At 48.5% G+C, this 20,714-nt stretch overlaps 1 protein-coding gene across 4 annotated transcripts in view; it reads left to right on the top strand.

Annotated features, from left to right (window-relative positions):
• LOC141224049 (sushi, von Willebrand factor type A, EGF and pentraxin domain-containing protein 1-like) overlaps positions 1-20,714 on the top strand; it is a 407,381-nt gene that overhangs the window by 316,892 nt on the left and 69,775 nt on the right. For all 4 annotated transcript variants that reach the window (XM_073666874.1, XM_073666873.1, XM_073666876.1 and 1 more), the window contains 2 exons: positions 1,546-1,722; positions 2,648-2,824. In XM_073666874.1, the coding sequence (XP_073522975.1) occupies positions 1,546-1,722; positions 2,648-2,824 (354 nt within the window). The remainder of the gene's footprint in view (positions 1-1,545; positions 1,723-2,647; positions 2,825-20,714) is intronic.

The following is a 20,714-nucleotide window of genomic DNA, read 5'->3' as shown; positions in this document are numbered from 1 at the left end:
ATACTTTTTTTGTTAAGTATATAATTCCACATGTGTTAATTCATAGTTTTGATGCCTTCAGTGTGAATGTACAATTTTCAAAGTCATGAAAATACAGAAAAATCTTTAAATGAGAAGGTGTGTCCAAACTTTTGGTCTGTACTGTATATATATACACACACACACACATATTCTCACTTATACACAAACATATATATACGGTGAGAGATGTACATAAATTTACATCTATATATACATTTATATTTATGTGAATGTATGTGGATTTATATAAGAAAATCCAATAAAAGCAACTTGCCAGCCCAATTAATTTTCTGACACGACTCCTCATTCGCCAATACCAGGACATGTTGATGGAACACTTAATATATTCTCCTGCAAGCTCTCTGCTGCTTGGAACAAAATGACGGAGTTTCCTCTTCCTCTTCGTGATATTACATCTTGTGGCTTATATTACCCTCCACATGTATTTTTTGAGTAAAAACTCTACAAAAACACAGCAAATACGCAATCATTTTGATACATGCGTTTTTATAGCGTTTTTGGCTGACTTCATTGAAGTCAATGGGTGAAAAAATGCTGCAAAAACTCTGAAAGAATTGACATACTGCAGATTTGAATCTGCACCAAATGTTCAAGTCACAAATAAGCAACGTGTGCATCACACTTTAGGGTTTTCATTTATTTTTCTGGCATCAGGAATCCCTTCAGCAAAAATGCGCCAAAATGCAACATGTGCACGTGGCCTAAAAAGTCGGGGAAGTTTTATAAGTATGCAGCTAACCACTGTATGGAACTCCTACTTTCCAATATAAAACAGAAATTACAGCTTCAGCTATGTAGAGAACATATAGAAAAATAAGGAGGGAGCTTCCAGGAGGGATGTTATAATGTGGCTCTATCAGTGATTGTCAGCTCTAAAAATGGCTATCATGGACAGGCTTAGCACAAGCCATTCGATTTATTAGATGCCAGAGTTTGCCCTGGCCTTCATCCTTTAACCCATGTTGATGAATCTGGACTTCCAGAGTGACCCCTGGGTTGTGGCCATGGAGACAACTGCTGGTCAATAGTGACAGGCTGGCAGGAGCGATCAAGTCAGAACAAGGAGGGCAGCCAAGGTACAAAATCAGAAGATAGAAGAATAATCATGAACTGGGCCTAGGTCTACAACAGGGAAAAACAGAAGAAAACCTAGAACTGTGATTAAGGGGGTGAATAAACCTGCAGCGTTATAGGCATGACAGGCTCCATTTAAATGAAAGTCAGAGATTGTCCACCTGTTTAAAAAGTTTCAAAATATGTGAATGCAACTGAGCAGGGATTAGACTGATTACACTGTTAAATTACATTTCAGTGGTTATATTCTATGTGGAATAAAAAAAAAGTACCGGGCAATTTCCCACCTTTTGAGCGTTTTTCAATTTAAAATGGGATTATTCCTTGTCAGTATTTAAAAATGATCTTTTATTTGGGATCTGTTGTTTTTTTTCTTTTTCGTTTTTGATTTTTACTCAATATATTCACATTTTCTTGATTCCTTTTTAGTCCAAAAATGTTTACCACCTGAGGATCTGGAAGATGGATCATACAGCCATAAGAAAAATGAGTATTCTTACACCGAAACTGTGACATACAAGTGCAATACTTTACAACTTGTTGGAAAAGCTTCAGTATCCTGTACAGATGAAGGAAAATGGTCATCTGGTGCACCACAGTGTAAAGGTTAGACATTTTGCTTACTTTTTTTTTTTTTTGTCTGGAGATACAATTAGTACTGAACTATTATGTTACTTTTGTAAATGTACTGTGTTTTCTATTTCAGCTCTGTCTCATTCACTTGAATGGGAATAAGCTACAATACCTCACAATCAACACAAACTAAGAACACAAATGGGACTTTTAAATTTTAGCTCATCCGAAGCAAATCTGCTGAGCTCAGTGATAGGCTGCAGCAGTGATGCGAGTTGTTATCCTGACATCACCGCTGCAGCCAAAACACAGAGACCTGAGTATTAGCTGGGATCCAACATTGTCTGGCTTTCTTATTTTACATTACATAAATCATTTTCGGTCCCCTATACTAAAATTGGAAAATCCCTTTCATTTATGAGTTCCCACTATTTTTATTTGATGCGTTTTTGATGCTGCATATTTTTATTGTGCAAAAACATAGCGTATTACATTTATAGCAAAGTGCATGGGAGTTATAAAAATCCCACTGTGGGTTTTTTTACGCAGTGTAAACTGACCTGTGGTATGTGTTTGATATCCGCAACATGTCAATTTTCCTTGTCATAAATCTGAATTTTATTTGCAGATTTTCCACATAGACTTGAAAGAGATGAGCAAAAACTGCATGTGCGGAAACACACTAAAACCGCATGTGGTTTCCAAGACAAGCAGTATTATTTAAATCATGACATATCAAAAGGAGACAAAAACCGCAGCAGAAAAAAATGCACATTTACATATATAAAAAACGCACTCAAAAGCGGAATGAAATAATGCAAGTAGCATCAAAAATTCACCATATACTCATCGTGGGAACTTAGCTATCCCTATACTGTAATAATCATATTTATCAGCACAAGGTAAAGCTGCAGAATTTTAAAGATAATAATAAATTAATTCTACTATATTTTTGCAGCTGTTTGCACATTTCCTCCTAAACTTGACTTCGCAGTAGTAGAGGAAGAGGTTGTTGACATGGGAAAAAGCGTAGAGTACAAATGTCGCCCAGGTTTTGTTCCTGTCACTGGCAAAAATAATAAACTAACATGCCTTGAAAACCTCAAATGGTCACAGCATGAATTGTTCTGCACACGTAAGTCTATTTTATAATCATATTCCTACTTTATGCTATAAAATTAATTTATAATATGGGGGTAATGTGTCATTCAGGTCATTTTTCTCACAGAATAGAAGAGGCCAAACTCAGAAATGTTTCAACATGTACAACATTAGGTTAACTTAGATGTAATAATAAGAGGAGTGTAATACAACCCCTGGCAAAAATTATGGAATCACCAGGCTCGGAGGATGTTCATTCAGTTGTTTAATGTTGTTGAAAAAAAGCAGATCACAGACATGGCACAAAGCTAAAGTTATTTCAATCGGCAACTTTATGGCTTTAAGAAGCACTAAAAGAAATCAAGAAAAAAAATGCGGTACTCAGTAAGGGTAATTTTTTTCAGACCAAGCAGAGGGAAAAAATTATGGAATCACTCAATTCTGAGGAAAAATTTATGGAATCACCATGTAAATTTTCATTTCCAAAATTAACATCTGGATCAAATTAGATCTGCTCGTTAGTCTGCATCTAAAAAGGAGTGATCACACCTTGGAGAGCTGTTGCACCAAGTGGACTGACATGAATCATGGCAACAACACGAGAGATGTCAATTGAAACAAAGGAGAGGATTATCAAACTCTTAAAAAAAGGTAAATCACGCAATGTTGCAAAAGATGTTGGTTGTTCACCGTCAGCTGTGTCTAAAATCTGGACCAAATACAAACAACATGGGAAGGTTGTTAAAGGCAAACATATTGGTAGACCAAGGAAGACATCAAAGCGTCAAGATCGGAAACTTAAAGCAATATGTCTCCAAAACAGGAAATGCAAAACAAAACAAATGAGGAAAGAATGGGAGAAAACTGGAGTCAATGTCTGTGACCAAACTGTAAGAAACCGCCTAAAGGAAATGGGATTTACATACAGAAAAGCTAAACAAAAGCCATCATTAACACCTAAACAGAAAAAACCAAGGTTACAATGGGCTAAGGAAAAGCAATCGTGGACTGTGGATGACTGGATGAAAGTCATATTCAGTGATGAATCGCGAATCTGCATTGGGCAAGGTGATGATGCTGGAGCTTTTGTCTGGTGCCGTTCCAATGAGATTTATAAAGATGACTGCATGAAAAGAACATGCAAATTTCTTCAGTCATTGATGATATGGGGCTCCATGTCAGGTAAAGGCACTGGGGAGATGGCTGTCATTACATCTTCAATGAATGACCAAGTTTGCATTGATATTTTGGACAGTTTTCTTATCCCATCAATTGAAAGGATGTTTGGGGATGATCACATCATTTTTCAAGATGATAATGCATCCTGCTATAGAGCAAAAACTGTGAAAACATTCCTTGAAAGGTGACACAATAAGGTCAATATCATGGCCTGCAAATAGTCTGGATCTCAATCCAATTGAAAATCTTTGGTGGAAGTTGAAGAAAATGGTCCATGACAAGGCTCCAACCTGCAAAGCTGATCTGGAAACAGCAATCAGAGAAAGTTGGAGCCAGATTAATGAAGAGTACTGTTTGTCACTCATTAAGTCCATGCCTCAGTGACTGCAAGCTGTTATTAATGCCAGAGGAGGTGCAACAAAATACTAGTGATGTATTGGAGTGTTCTTTTGTGTGTTTCTTTTTCATGATTCCATAATTTTTTCCTCAGAATTAATTGAGTGACTCCATATTTTTTTCCCTCTGCTTGGTCTGAAAAAAATTACCATTACTGAGTACCACATTTTTTATCTTGATTTCTTTTAGTGTTTCTAAAAGCCCTAAAGTTGCCATTTGAAATAGCTTTAGTTTTGTGCCATGTCTGTGATCTGCTTCTTTTCAACATTAAACAACTGAATGAAAATCCTCCGAGCCCGGTGATTCCATAATTTTTGCCAGGGGTTGTAGTTGTGGGGAGAAAAAATAGAATAAGGCCTCATTCAGATGTCCATTTATTTCTCGTACATGACAAAAAAGGGCCCTATTTTCATTAGTGTTTTGGATCAGAGTTTCACCAGCGTTTGGTCATTGTCTGTTTTTACCATCAGTGTTTCATCAATGACTTTCTAATATGCAAAAAAAAATTGCAAAGCTCCTACCCTTTCCAATGTTAAAAATGGATAACACATGTTTTGTGTATGGATGGCATCCGTGTGCTGTCAGTGATTTCCTTGGACCTATTGATTTGTATGGGTAAGTTTGATTGGTAACTCAAATCAAAAACAGACATATCTTTCATGGGCACAAGGTCCACAAAAACTTGACATGTAAAAAGCACCTTAGAATATAATGGGTACATGTCCTATGTATAAAAACACAGATAGAACACATATGTGAAATATGAACATCTGAATTAAACCTAAAGAAGCATGAACGGTTTTTGAAGCTGCACTTTTGTTATTTACTCCACATGACCCAAGTTCAGAAGTGCTGGTTTGTACACTGACTGGTGATTTATAATTCAAATACAACTTGAAGCTTACAATATATTTTTATAAAAATATCCTTTATTGATACTCTATTAAAAGTGTTTGCAATTTATATTGAATCTGCTGACTTGTTTCCTTAGTCATAGCATGATTTCTTCTTTTGAATGAACATGGCGAAATGACACTGAAACCAGTGAAACAGCAATACATTACGGCTATGTGCATGCTGTTTAGGGTACATGGCATCAACGATGTCCTCTCCTATAAAATATTGCCTCTACATGATCCACACTTATGATCTATATCCATCACTGTCCATCCTTATTAGCTATAACCTCCCCACTGTCAGACTTTATTAGCTAGAATTGTCCCTTTTCAGTGTCCCCTTTCACACTGCTCCCTTTTCTTACAGTACCAGAACCACAATCAGTACATGAATACATCACCAGGACTATCATCAGTACATGGCTATATCACCAGAATCATCATTAGTATATGAATGCAAGAGCAGAACCACCATCAGTATCTGAATAAAGCACCAATACCACAATAAGCACATGAATACATCCTCACAAAACCACCATCAATACATGAATATAGCACCAGAACCACCATCAGTACATGAATACATCAGCAGAACCATCATCAGTACATGAATACAGCACTACAAAAACCATCAGCACATGAATACATCACCAAGCTTACTACAACAATCAATTGCCATATACATTTGTATTACATGAACCTACAACGCCTAATAAAACCTTAAAAATGTTAAGGGGATGCTGGGAGTCATTATCAGCCATCATCAGACTGCGGCCCAAACAGGAACCACAGTACTGATTAGACTCTGTCAGTATCACAAGTAAACATTTACATCCAGATACCTTACACATGATGTCTTCTCATATTGCAGTCCTTCTCTTTCTTATCTCCACCATCTTGGCTAGATGACATAATGACTTTTCACATCCACAGCTCTTCTCTGCAGATTTCACTCTTTTCTGGCCTACTGCAGCACATCTCAACACTGTGCCCTTAAAAATAAAAGTGTAATTTTTGTACCCCCTGAATGAAAATATCCACCCATGCTGTATCCCTCAAAATATTTGCCCCTCACTCTGCTCCCGCCACAAAAAATACCCCCACACTGTTCCTCCTATGATACATGACCTCCACACTGTCCTCTCCTATAAAAAAATTTCCTACACTCTGCCATCTCTTATAAACTATGGCCTCTATGCTATCCTCCCTTATGAACATGACCTCCACAGTGACCCCACTCCTTGTTCCTGCACATTATCCCCTCTCCTCTCTGGCATCTCAATACTGTTCCCTCTCCACACACACATCTTCATCCACTCTGTCCCTTGGCTCACTAGCCCCCAATACTGTCCCATCCAATCTGTCCCCTCTACACAGAAACTCAACAGCAATAAAAATAGAACTATCATTTAATCCAATAAGGAGTACTCACCCTTGTTGTTGTCCTCTCTGCTTCTGCGTTACGGGCCCGGCATCACTCCTCTAATGTATCTGCGGCCCTCTTCTGCAGTGCATCACGCTCAGACCCTGTATACAGCCACATCCTCCAGTAGATCGCTTCTCTTAATAATAATAATAATAATATAATAATTTTTATTTATACAGCATCAACATATTTCGCAGCACTTTACAATTAAGCGGGGACATGTACAGACAATAAATTCAATACAAGGTAAGACAGTTTAAACATTTACATTAAGCGTGAGGTCCCTGCTCGCAAGCTTACAATCTAAAAGGAAATGGGGGGGACACAATAGATGAAAAGTGCTTGTTATTTCAGGTCTAGCAATTATAATACATAGGGATTTTCATATAAGGCTGCATGATCTGGTCATCAGCCCATATGTTTAAGTGCAATAATCAAGTATCGAGTGCAGTTATCATGTGCAAGGAGGGTGTAGAGACAGATGAATAGTAGGGAACAGATTCTGAATAATGTTTAGGAGGAGGGAACAGGAGAAAGTTAGTTTCCTGAGTTGAAGTGGTAGGCTTGTTTAAAGAGAGAGGTTTTTAAAGCGCGCTTAAAGACGTAGGGGCTAGGCATCAGTCGGATCGTCTGGGGTAGTGCATTCCAGAGAACAGGCGCAGCACGAGAGGAGTCTTGGAGACAGAGGTGCGAGGTTCGGATTATGCGGGATGTTAGTGACGCGCCCCCTGGGCCATGTTGTGTAGCGTTGCGCACGTGGGGAATACCCGGAGCCGGATCCGATAGGGGTAGTAGTCCTCGTGGCGGTGACCCGGTCCGTGCCCAGGGTGTCAAACTAAGTGGCGTTATTGGTATGATGGTATTAGTGTCCGACTACACCACCCGTTGAATGCGGCTATGAAGCCGCCGCTGCAGGGCAGTCCGCTGAGGCCGGTGGTATGGATATGCAGCGTGGATGGTATAACCCCCAACGGGAGGGGTATGGCCTCAGGGCAGAGGATGTGAATGATGTTGGGAGAGATGGTGTGTATGTCCCAGCACTGGTGGTGCCGGTCCGACGAGGAATCACTGAGACGTGCAATTGCAGTTTTCACAGCTTTACTCACAGTTCTTTATCAGGTCCCTTGTGCACAGTTAGGACCACCCGAGCCGTGCTGCGTCCACCAGGTGCGGGACTCAGTTAACTCCCAGGCAATTCCGGAGCGTGGTCCAGAGCTCCCCTCTCTTCCTTCCTACTGGCCGTCCCCACCAGGGACCCACCTTTGTCCGGCTCCCTCGGGCCTTCTGGTGGCGAAACCTTTCCCGGCTTTCCTGACCCTATACGTGGTATGCCTTCCTGGTGGATATGGTGAGGGGTCGCGCCAAGACTTGACCACGACCTCCGGTTCCTGGCTGAGGATAATTGGCCTCCACCAGTTTGGGATCCGGTACCCTGTTCTGCCAACCCTTCACCCGTTAACTCGTGGGATCTCAGGGTTCCCTCTCTTCTTGCGTCTCTGGGCCTTTCCTGGTGTTTCTGTTCCTTCTTCCTCTTACTTCTCTCTCTCCCTCTCTCTGCTTCAGGCCTCCACTCCAGGCCTGGCTCTGGAGCTGGGCCCAGACTAAGCCACAGCTCCCTGTCAGCCCTCTCTGGCTGAGCTCCTCTCTTCTTCTCCTCCTCTCTGAACTCAACCCCGGACTGCACTGCACACCGATCTAAGATGGTGCCCACCTTATATACCTCCCTCTCTGTGTATGAGCCCAGGTGACCAGCACCCAATGGGCTCCTACCTATGCCCAGAGTCCCTCCCCTCTCTGCTCCTACACCACTAGGATATTCCTCCCCACTCCAGCCAGGGACAGACGCTGTCGTACCTGCACATCTATCTGGTGGGAGTACCGTTGATCTGTCCCCCGGAAATGGGGTGAGTGTAGTGCATGCAGCTAACTGAGCCCCGTTCCACACTCCATCCTTACCCGGGAGTGGAATACCACACCTCTGGATCGAGGTGCAATACCCCTGTAGCAGCCGAGTCCTCGGGGTGCTACATTAGTCTTAGGTCATTTGTAGAACGGAGGGCACGTGTAGGGCGATAGACAGAGACGAGAGAGGAGATATAAGGCGGTGCAGAACTGTGGAGAGGTTTGTGAGTGAGAGCGATGAGTTTATATTGGACCCTGTAGCGAATGGGTAACCAGTGTAATGACTGGCACAAGATGGAGGCATCAGTGAAGGTGGACAGAAATACGACCCTGGCAAAAGCATTCAGGATGGATTGGAGAAGAGAAAGTTTGGTAAGAGGGAGACCGATCAGAAGAGAGTTGCAGTAATCCAGACGAGAATGAATAAGAGCGACAGTAAGAGTTTTAGCAGTTTCAAAGGTGAGAAAAGTTCAGATTCTGAAAATGTTTTTAAGGTGCAGGTGACAAGAGCGGGTGAGTGATTGGATATAGCGAGTAAAGGAAAGTTTAGTGTCAAATATGACCCCAAGGCAGCGGGCATACTGCTTGGGAGTTATGGTTGAAACCTCCAAGGTAATCTCATTGTTAGGTAGCATTAGGTTAGTAGAGGGGAGAAACACAAGAAGTTCAGTTTTGGAGAGATTCAGTTTAAGATAGGGGGAGGACATGATGTTAGAGACAGCAGACAGATAATCCTTGATATTTTATATTAGGGTAGGGGTGATGTCAGCAGAAGAAGTGTATAACTGGGTGTCGTCAGCATAGAGATGATACTGGAACCCAAATCTGCTGATTGTTTGTCCAATAGGGGCAGTGTATAGAGAGAATAGGAGGGCCTGGGACTGAGCCCTGCGAAACCCCAATAGCAAGAGTGCGAGGAGAGGAAGAGGAGGCGGCAAAAGATACAGTGAAGGAGCGGTCAGAGAGGTAAGAGGAGAACCAGGAGAGAATGGTTTCCTTGAGGCCTATAGAGAGGAGCATAGTGAGGAGGAGCTGGTGATCCATAGTGTTAAATGCAGCAGAGAGATCCAGGAGAATCAGAAGGGAGCAATGACCTTTGGATTTAGCTGTTAGTAGATCATTAGAGACTTTAGTGAGGGCAGTTTCAGTTGAGTGTAAAGAGCGGAAACCAGATTATAGAGGGTCGAGGAGAGAGTTTGACGCGCCCCCTGGGACATATTCCTTTTTGAGGGGAATACCCGGCACCGGATCAGATGGGGGGTTGTAGTCTCCGAGCGGCTGTGACCCGGCCCCGTGCCCAGGGCGTCAAGCTCAGTGTTATGTGGCAGTCCTACAGATGTTACTAAAGTTCTTTTGTGTCGACTACGCCACCCGTTGTGATGCGGTCACTATGGCCGCCGCTGCAGCAGGGTCCGCTGAGGCTGATGGTGTAGGTGCAGCTTGTGATGGTATAACCCCCAACGGGTGGGGTATAGCCTCAGAGGGGACAGGCGCAGAGGATGGGGGTTGTGGTGGTGTAGTGCAGACGGCAGTGAAGACAGAGTCGGGTTGTGCAGTTAAGGGTGTTTACTTACTGCAGATGTTGTACTGGTCACTCCAGCTGCTAGTGACCACCCGAGCCGTGCTGCGTCCACCAGGTCCTGGATCCAGCCAACCCCCAAACAAGTCCGGAGCGTGGCCCTGAGCTCTCCCTCTGTCCTTTCTTCAGCCGTCCCCACCAGGGATCCACCTAGGTCCAGCTCCCTCGGGCCTTCTGTTGGGACACCCTTGGCCTTGGGTTCCCTGACCCTTCATGTGGTGTGCCTTCGGGGTGAATGTGGTGGGTGGCCGTGGCAGATGCTGCCCACGGCCTCCGGTCTCTGGCTGGGGATTGTTTTTACCCCCACCAGTTTGGGTTCCGGTACCCTTTTGCTGACTCCTCACCCGGTGCTCTAATTTGGGTTCTTGGGTCCCTTCAGTCTTCCCCCTCTGGGTCTTTCTCTGCTCCACTCTCTCTCTCTCCAGGGCTGCTGTTTCCTTCTCTCTGCCGATTTGTTCTCTGCATCAGACAGACTCCTCTCCAACTGACTTGTTCTCTACAGCTGACTTGTTCTCTGCGTCTGACCCTGATTCTAGTTGGTGCCCACCTTATATATCCCTCTATGTGTGAGCTCAGGTGACCAGCACCCAATGAGCTCCTATCACTACCCAGACTGCTCCCCCTATCTGCCCCTACACTACATGGGATGTTCCACCCCCCTCCCACTCCAGCCAGGAACAGACTCGGTCGTACCTGCACATTTCTAAGTGGGAGTACCGTTGGTCTGTTCCTCGGAAATGGGATGTATGTAGTGCATGCAGCCTACCGAGCTCAGTTCCACACTCCATCCTTACCCGGGAGTGGAATATCACACCTCTGGGTTGAGGTGCAATACCCCTGTAGCAGCCGAATCCTCAGGGTGCTACATTCCCCCCTGGTAAATCACAGCACGTCCTCGGGCTGTAAGGCAAAAAAAACACCAAAACATACAAAATTTTTCATATAAACATAATAAAACGTATAAAACATTATATATATAAAACTTTTCATATAAACATTCTCGTCGTCTCTTGTTTCAGGTTCCTCCTCCGGACACTGTGCAACGTGTGTCCGGGAAAAGTGCGACAGTCTCTTAGAAAAACTGGTTTTCTATAAAACCGGTAGGGGGCGCTTTAGGATGCGCAACTATATACAGGGGAAGTTGGCCGCTCTCAGTCCTCGGCCAGGTAGAGGGAAGGGAATGGCTGCTCACAGTCCTCAGCCTGTGGGATTAAGGGGTTAACGGGTAAACAGTTCACTCAGCTGGTCCCAACGGGGACTATATATATATGTATCAACAGTTTCTTTGGTACCCGGTCGGGTAACTATTTACATCACTTGCTCTGCCGCACTCAACGGCGTCTTCCTCCTGCTCTTTGCTTATAGCTGGTTGTAACTTCAGACCCATCCGGCCATGTGAGCTGGCTGAACAAGTCCTCCCCCAGGTGTGGCACCCTTGGTTTTACGGGCGCGGGCGCGGTGGTGGTGGCGCCCGGGTTGCCCAGGCCTTGCGGCCAGGCCTGGGGCACCTGGAAGGTGAAGGGCACCGTTAGGACGGCGGCACCCTGGGCTACCTGGCCTTGCGGCCAGGCCGGAGGCTCCGCGGAGGTAGGGGGCGCTGTTGGTGATGCGGCGCCCGGGGGTACTAGGCCTTGCGACCAGGCTGGTGGTACTTCCTGCTTGGTCACGCTCGGGGTCGAGGCGTGTGACGTCACAGGGGTCGCGGCGGCGGCTTCCGGCTGGGGCCTAGTCTGCGTCGGTGACATGGCGTTTTCGGGCACAGCAGGGGGACTTTCGGGCTCTGCGACGGGGAGCTGGGGCAGGTAAGCGGTGTCACGGCTTGGGGTATAGGCGTCCCCTTTACCTGCCTCCATGCGTTCGGCTCCCTCCTCGGTGCCGTCTCCGGCCTTGGGTCCTCCCGCGCCATCCTCAGAGGCGGTCTGCTTCCTCATCTCGGCTGGCGTGCTCCGGGTCTTCGTTTGCTGGGCCATCTCTCGGCTCCACTCCGCCAGTATCTCGCGCTGTACCCGGGCCATCCTCCGTGCGAGGCCCTCCAGGGCAGTCTGTGCACACTCCCGGTCTCGGGGGAGCTGTGCAAGGACCTCCACTAGGCCTAGTGGGGTCGTGGTGTCCAGCAGGCTCCTGACCAACGGGTCGGTGCTGCTCTGCTCTTCTTCCAGCAGGCTCCTGGCCAGCGGGCCGGTGCTGCTCTGCTTTTTCTCCATATCCGGGTAAACTTCTCCGCTACTCCTCGTTAGACCTCTTGCCTCCGGGTCCGCTCGCTCCAGACTCCTCCAAGCGGCACCCATCTTTTCTCTTTTCTTTCGTCTCCTCCCACTTCGAGGGCGGTCCCGGGGCAACTCGGTGACTGTCAGCTCCAGGGGTAGTTCTTTCACGCTGACAGACACCTCCAGCATCACAGTCTCTGTTGGTGGGGGCGGTTTCCACTTTTGGCGCCATTTTCTGTCCCGGCCCACGATGGGAGGTGGCCTCTTGCCCTCCTTTGGCACGCCCATAATGGCGTCCGCTGCTCTTCCAAGGCGGGAAATCTGCGGTTTTGGCGGGAAGCGTCGCCCAGTGGCGGGAAACTCTGCAGATGGCGGGAACAAGTTGGAAATGGCGGACAATCGGCGGGAAACGACTGGTGATGGAGTCCGATGGCGTGGACCCTCCGGAACCGGCGGGAGACTTCTTTCTGAGGTAACCTTGCACTTTTCTTCAGGCACGCAGTACCCGGGTGTTGCGGGCACGTAATCCTGCCGACTACGCCAAAGTTGACGCGCCCCCTGGGACATATTCCTTTTTGAGGGGAATACCCGGCACCGGATCAGATGGGGGGTTGTAGTCTCCGAGCGGCTGTGACCCGGCCCCGTGCCCAGGGCATCAAGCTCAGTGTTATGTGGCAGTCCTACAGATGTTACTAAAGTTCTTTTGTGTCGACTACGCCACCCGTTGTGATGCGGTCACTATGGCCGCCGCTGCAGCAGGGTCCGCTGAGGCTGATGGTGTAGGTGCAGCTTGTGATGGTATAACCCCCAACGGGTGGGGTATAGCCTCAGAGGGGACAGGCGCAGAGGATGGGGGTTGTGGTGGTGTAGTGCAGACGGCAGTGAAGACAGAGTCGGGTTGTGCAGTTAAGGGTGTTTACTTACTGCAGATGTTGTACTGGTCACTCCAGCTGCTAGTGACCACCCGAGCCGTGCTGCGTCCACCAGGTCCTGGATCCAGCCAACCCCCAAACAAGTCCGGAGCGTGGCCCTGAGCTCTCCCTCTGTCCTTTCTTCAGCCGTCCCCACCAGGGATCCACCTAGGTCCAGCTCCCTCGGGCCTTCTGTTGGGACACCCTTGGCCTTGGGTTCCCTGACCCTTCATGTGGTGTGCCTTCGGGGTGAATGTGGTGGGTGGCCGTGGCAGATGCTGCCCACGGCCTCCGGTCTCTGGCTGGGGATTGTTTTTACCCCCACCAGTTTGGGTTCCGGTACCCTTTTGCTGACTCCTCACCCGGTGCTCTAATTTGGGTTCTTGGGTCCCTTCAGTCTTCCCCCTCTGGGTCTTTCTCTGCTCCACTCTCTCTCTCTCCAGGGCTGCTGTTTCCTTCTCTCTGCCGATTTGTTCTCTGCATCAGACAGACTCCTCTCCAACTGACTTGTTCTCTACAGCTGACTTGTTCTCTGCGTCTGACCCTGATTCTAGTTGGTGCCCACCTTATATATCCCTCTATGTGTGAGCTCAGGTGACCAGCACCCAATGAGCTCCTATCACTACCCAGACTGCTCCCCCTATCTGCCCCTACACTACATGGGATGTTCCACCCCCCTCCCACTCCAGCCAGGAACAGACTCGGTCGTACCTGCACATTTCTAAGTGGGAGTACCGTTGGTCTGTTCCTCGGAAATGGGATGTATGTAGTGCATGCAGCCTACCGAGCTCAGTTCCACACTCCATCCTTACCCGGGAGTGGAATATCACACCTCTGGGTTGAGGTGCAATACCCCTGTAGCAGCCGAATCCTCAGGGTGCTACAAGTTATCTGAGAGACAGCGGATTAGACGGGAGTGGACCAAGTGTGGCGCCCCTGAGGGTTCAGTCGCCACAGAGGTACTGCATCTCACCCAGAGGTGTGGCATCTCCTTCTCTCAGGTAAGGATGGAGTACTGCCTGGGACCCCAACACCTGCACTCAACACTACACTACTCCAGGCTGGCTGGAAGGGCATTATGCACTTCTTTTGCTGCTCCGTCACTGGCTGGAGTGGGGGGAACCAAAAGTGAGGGGGAACCAAGAAGTGGGTGTGGGTGGAGGACGCTGAACAGGGGAGCACTTGTCAGGAGTAATATATATATAGGGAAGGCATCATGTGTAGGAGGGGATTCAGTGAGAGAGAAAGAGGAGAGGAGCAGTCTGAGGAGCAGAGTCTCTTCAGGAGCTCTGCTCCAGAGTGGGGCCTAGTAAGAGAGGCCCAAGAGTGAGAGGGGAGCGGAGGAGAAAGGCTCCAGTAACAGAAGGGATCCCAGGGGGTACGGTGAGTGCAGGACGGCACCCGTACGCCCGAATCTGCCAGGCGTCAGAGGGATCAGGCCTCAAGAAGTGAACCGGACCCTGTACTAGTCGAGTTACTTGAGGTCTCGGCTGGAAAAGCGGAGGCTTCTGCACTTTCAAGGTGCAGTTGCCACAGTCGCACCTAAGCCGCCGAAAAGGGCACCAAGCCAGGTCCGGGAACTTCAAGTTGCCCAGAGGGATCTCAAGGTACCTGATCGGGACTTTGTGTGGCGGGGCGCAGAGCAGGAGGGAGAGTCCCAGCGTGGGAAGACGGCTAAGAAAGGAACATACAGAGAGGGGTCCCATTAAGTGCTCTTGAGATACTTGAAGGAGTGCTGAACCCCAGCCTGGTAAACTCAGCGCGACGTGGGAGACTGTCAGCTATCTAGTGCTACCTGAGGAACCTGAATAACTGTGAGTAAACTCGGATGACTGCACCCCACTGCTTCTGTCAGTTATTTCTACAACACTATCATGCCTGTACTACAACGCCCAGCATCACCACCTGCACCTACACTGCCCTGGAGCTGTGCTCTGCCTGTGGGGAGCCGCTCCAACCCACCTGCCCTAACATCTGCTCCAGAGGTCTGCAGCAGTGCTGGTACCCAAAACCAGGAAGCACAGGTGGCGTCAAGAGACAAAACTAACATTCATCCCATCGAGTGACAAGCCCCTTTTAAAGAGTGACCCCAGGGTATGGGCCCGGCAGCTGACCGCCGCGACATCCCAAGAAGGTAAAGGTCCGGGTACCGAGTCCCCCCCCATATCTCCCCCTGGGCGAGTCATCTCTTCCTGGCGTCACAAACAGGATTCGAACAAACCCGTTATAACCGGGTATTGTGCACCTAGAGACTGTTTTTCTTTACTGAATGTGACGCCCGCCCCAAAAGAACAGGCGCCATTATGTGCGTACTCAAAGACAACAAGGAATCACCTCCCATCGTGGGCCGAGTCCTAGAATGGCGCCAAAAGCGAGGCCCGCCCCAAGCAACAGTGACCATGTATGTAGATGTGTCTATGAAAGTGGGGGGGCCGTCCCTAGGAGTGACCGACAACAAGCTGCCATGGAACCGCCCCCGAAAGGGGAGAGGAGGAGGAGAAAAGCAGTGGAGACAGGGTGTGGTCTTAACCAGTCTAGACAGACCGCACCCGACAGCCAGCATGGACGGAAGCCAGGACCGAGCCTCCGCCTCTGGCCTGCAATGACCAGTGACCCCCCTCACACTGGAGGGAGCAATATCCAAACTGTCCCCAGAGGATGCCGAGTTCCTCGAAGCAGAGGTGCAGGAGCTGAGCCAGCAAGTGGAGAGGGCCCAGCAAGCCGCGGTCGCAAGGTGGAAAGCGGAGCTGCTGGAGAAAATCGCAGCCTGGCGGCAGCCAGCGCTACGTGTCACCAATGGCACACCAGCCCCGGCGGAGCCTGAGGAATGCCAAGAGGCCTCATGCAGCACAGGAGCAGTTAGGAAAAGTTCCCCTATCCCGGTCGCTGAAGGCGCTGACCTGCTCCTGGGCCTCCTGCAGAACCCTCTGTCCCCGTGCACGTGCACCCTAGAGCAGCTTTTGAGCCCGGAACCTCTGCCCCCGGACGCCGACTCCGCGGACCTGCTGCTCGGCTCCCTCCCAGAACCGCCAGCACCGGCACCTGAGTGGGTGTACGGAGACCCCTCGTTTGACTGGTCCACCAAATACGAGGATCAGCAAGAACCCCCTCTAATCCCTGTACCAGCACCCCCGGCTGCCCGCCAAGAAGAAGAATTTAGGTGGGACAACCGGGGGGGGGCCTGATGGGGTTCCCGCAGGAGACCCAGGCCCAAGCCCAAGTTCTGCAGAGGGAGGAATTCTGCAAACAGGAACTCCTGCAACTGGCGAAGAACGGCGCACCCGCCGGGTGCACTGGGAAAGAATGGAGGCCCGGAACAAGGCCGCCAAAGCCCGGGTCCGCCAGTCGGAATCCGCCCGGCCTAGTCCCCGTGTGGAGGGACTAATAGTGAAATTTGATCTGGAAGCCGGATGGTGCTTTATCCGGGATCCGCAATATGATCGAGACATTTTTGTTAATTGGCGGGATGTCGAGCCCCACCTGGAACAGGGCCATCCCGACCGAAACCTTTACCCCGGTGACCATGTCACTTATACCAGGCACCACGGGGAACGTGGGTGGTATGCCCTCCAAGTGCATCGTGTGGTCGAGGAGGAGGAAGAGGACATGCCCCCGTAGTCAGAGGCGGCTGACCCGTCTGGGTCAGCCTGCAAAAACCGGGAGTACACCCCCAGGCGTGGACACCACTACTAAAGCATAGTAGATGGAACTGGACTGTACATAAGTTGCCCGGAAGGGTACAGAAGAGTTAATGTTTGTTTATCCAGTTACCCGGTAAGGGTGTAAAGACATTGAGGTAGGGGACGGTGATTTCCCTAAAAAATTTTACTTGTATATAATTGCACTTCTTAAAGTGCCCCCTATTGGTTTTATGTCACAACGAATGACCTCAGAACAAAAACCCGTTTGGCGTGGCCGAAGACGTGGTCCAACGCTGGGATCACTTATGCCCTGTAGCCACGCCCAGGGCCTACGTTGAGGGTTTTCAGACTGGTCCCTCATACTACTCACTTTGCACCTTCACCAGTGAGATGGACACCTGGTTATGGGACTCACTGTAACTTTAAGAAGAATATCTTATCTGAAAAATTGTTATATATACTTGAAGAAAGTTTTATAATGTTTTTGATGAAAGTAACCAGTAATGTTTAAGAAAAAGTGCCTCCCATAAAGGGAAGAAAGCGTTTGTTTATAATCTTTTATATGATGCATCTAAAAAATTTGCATCTCTGTAATATAACGTGTTTTACTCTGTTCCAGCCCGCGGACATGCTGTGTTTTACCGGGGGGGGAATGTGGCTCCCCTGAGGGTTCAGTCGCCACAGAGGTACTGCATCTCACCCAGAGGTGTGGCATCTCCTTCTCTCAGGTAAGGATGGAGTACTGCCCGGGACCCGAACACCTGCACTCAACACTACACTACTCGAGGCCGGCTGGAAGGGCATTATGCACTTCTTTTGCTGCCCCGTCACTGGCTGGAGTGGGGGGAACCAAAAGTGAGGGGGAACCAAGTAGTGGGTGTAGGTGGAGGACGCAGAACAGGGGAGTACTTGTCAGGAGTAATATATATATAGGGAAGCCATCATGTGTAGGAGGGGATTCAGTGAGAGAGAAAGAGGAGAGGAGCATTCTGAGGAGCAGAGTCTCTTCAGGAGCTCTGCTCCAGAGTGGGGCCTAGTAAGATAGGCCCAAGAGTGAGAGGGGAGCGGAGGAGAAAGGCTCCAGTAACAGAAGGGATCCCAGGGGGTACGGTGAGTGCAGGACGGCACCCGTATGCCCGAATCTGCCAGGCGTCAGAGGGATCAGGTCGCAAGAAGGGAACCGGTCCCTGGACTTAGTCGAGTTACTTCAGGTCTCGGCTGGAAAGCCGGAGGCTTCTGCACTTTCAAGGTGCAGTTGCCACAGTCGCACCTAAGCTGCCGAAAAGGGCACCAAGCCAGGTCCGGGAACTTCAAGTTGCCCAGAGGGATCTCAAGGTACCTGATTGGGACTTTGTGTGGTGGGGCGCAGGGCAGGAGGGAGAGACCAAGCGCGGGAAGACGGCTAAGAAAGGAACATACAGAGAGGGGTCCCGTTAAGTGCTCTTGAGATACTTGAAGGAGTGCTGAACCCCTGCCTGGTAAACTCAGCGCGACGTGGGAGACTGTCAGCTATCTAGTGCTACATGAGGAACCTAAATAACTGTGAGTAAACTCGGATGACTGCACCCCACTGCTTCTGTCAGTTATTTCTACCACGCTATCGCGCCTGCACTACAACGCCCAGCATCACCACCTGCACCTACACTGCCCTGGAGCTGTGCTCTGCCTGTGGGGAGCCGCACCAACCCAGCTGACCTAACATCTGCTCCAGAGATCTGCAGCAGTGCTGGTACCCATTACCAGGAACCACTGTGGCGTGACAAGACAAAACTAACATTCATCCCATCGAGTGACAAGCCCCTTTTAAAGAGTGACCCCAGGGTACGGGCCCGGGAGCCGACCGCCGTGACATCCCATGAAGGTAAAGGCCCGAGTACCGAGTCCCCCCCATATATCCCCCTGGGTGAGTCACAAGCGTTCCAGGAGTTTAGAGATGAATGGAAGATTAGAGACAGGTCTGTAGTTAGCAGTGCAGTTCTGGTCAAGGGATGGCTTTTTAAGTAAAGGGGTTACGATGGCATATTTAACCTCTCTCTGAAGAAAGAGAGAGGTTAAATATTTTAGTCAGGTGAGTGGTGACCACCGGTGAGAGGGACTGCAGGAGATGTGAGGGAATGGGGTCACTGTTGCAGGTTGTAGGCCGAGAAGAAGCGAGGAGCTGGGTAACTTCTTCTTCTGTGACAGGCTCAAAGAAGGCAAGTGAGCTTGAAGTGGGGCTGGGAAGGGGATCCAGGCACTGTGGAGATTGGGCTGAGATGTCCAGATGGATGTGGTTGATTTTTTCTTGGAAATAAGTGGCCAGATCATCACCGCTGAGGTGGGTGTTGGGGGCCTGTGCTTTAGGGTTCAGGAGGGAGTTTAAGGTTTCAAAAAGTCGTTTTAGATTGTTGGATAGTGAAGTGATGAGGGTGGTGAAGTAGGATTGTTTGGCCAGATGAAGGGCAGAGTTATAGGTTTGGAGCATGAATTTGAAGTGTTCTGCTAAAAGTGATTTTCTCCACTGACGCTCAGTACACCTTGAGCAACGCTGAAGAAAACGTGTTTGCATCGTGTGCTAGGGTTGCCATTGTCTGTGTCAGGTCTTTCTGCATGTAGAAGGTGCTGCTTCATCTAGGGCACTCTTCAGTGTATTATTGTAGTGTGACAATGATAACTCTAGACAGGAGAGGGAGGAGATGGGAGCTAAAGATGTGTGTAGATTGTCCATAAGCTGCTGGGTATTAATGGTACATGTATTCCTATAAGTGGGGGTGTCCCAGGTGAGGACAAATTTCTTGACAGAGAAGGAAATAAGGTTGTGGTCCAAGAGCGGGAGAGGGGAGTTAGTAAAGTCATGCAGCGAGCAGAGACGGGAGAAGACCAGGTCCACAGTATTCCCGTCCTCATGCGTAGGAGAGTTAGTAAACAAATGAGGTTAGAGAAAGTAGATGAGAGGCAGATTGGGAGAGGGGATCATCGATGGGGATGTTAAAGTCTCCCATGATGAGGGTGGGGATGTTACAGGATAGAAAGTGAGGAAGCCAGGTGCCAAAGTGATCCAGGAACGGGTGGGAGGAGCCTGGAGGGCGATACACAACCGCCACTTGCAGGGAGAAGGGTTTGAAGAGTCTGACGGTGTGGACTTCAAAGTAAGGAAACATGAGTGAGGGAATCGGGGGGATGACCTGGAAAGCACATTGTGACATTGTGATGAAAGCAGCAAACCAACACCTCCACCCTGTCTGTTCTCAGGTCTCATTATGCAGTAAGTCACTTCATTTATCTACATATATCCCCATCATGCAGTATATCACTTTTCTCATCTATATTCAGTCCCATCATGCAATGTATCACTCCTCTCATCCATACACATCCCCATCTTGCAGTACATTGCTCCTCTTAACTTTCAGTACAGCATTTCTCGCTTCCCCTTTACATAGAGTTCCCCTTCTGAAGTACATCATTTCTCTCAGCCTATAGTGCACAGTAGCATCCTGAAGAACATTGCTCCTCCTTCTTGTATACAATTGCACTACTGATTCTAGGTATGATATCACACCTTCCTGCGATGTCATCACTCACAGGAGCAGCTCAGGTCTCAACCAGCATGGTACAGGGGAGAAACAGACTTATGACATCCTTTTTTATATATGATAAATGTTCCTTTGCTTTGGTTACTTTTTGTACATTCTACATAGTTCATATCGCATGTGTTACATGCGAACATATACAGTAGATGACATGGTTGACCACCATAATTGATGAAAGTGCCAATTATGTGACACTGACAATTCGGTCCTGAAAAGAA

Source organism: Phyllobates terribilis, unplaced genomic scaffold (genome assembly GCF_046119375.1).
Source record: "Phyllobates terribilis strain yellow unplaced genomic scaffold, ASM4611937v1 Scaffold_2__4_contigs__length_985480577, whole genome shotgun sequence".
In the NCBI taxonomy this organism is placed as follows: domain Eukaryota; kingdom Metazoa; phylum Chordata; class Amphibia; order Anura; family Dendrobatidae; genus Phyllobates; species Phyllobates terribilis.
The sequence above is the reverse complement of the archived record's forward strand: the minus strand, read 5'-3'. Positions and strand labels throughout refer to the sequence as shown.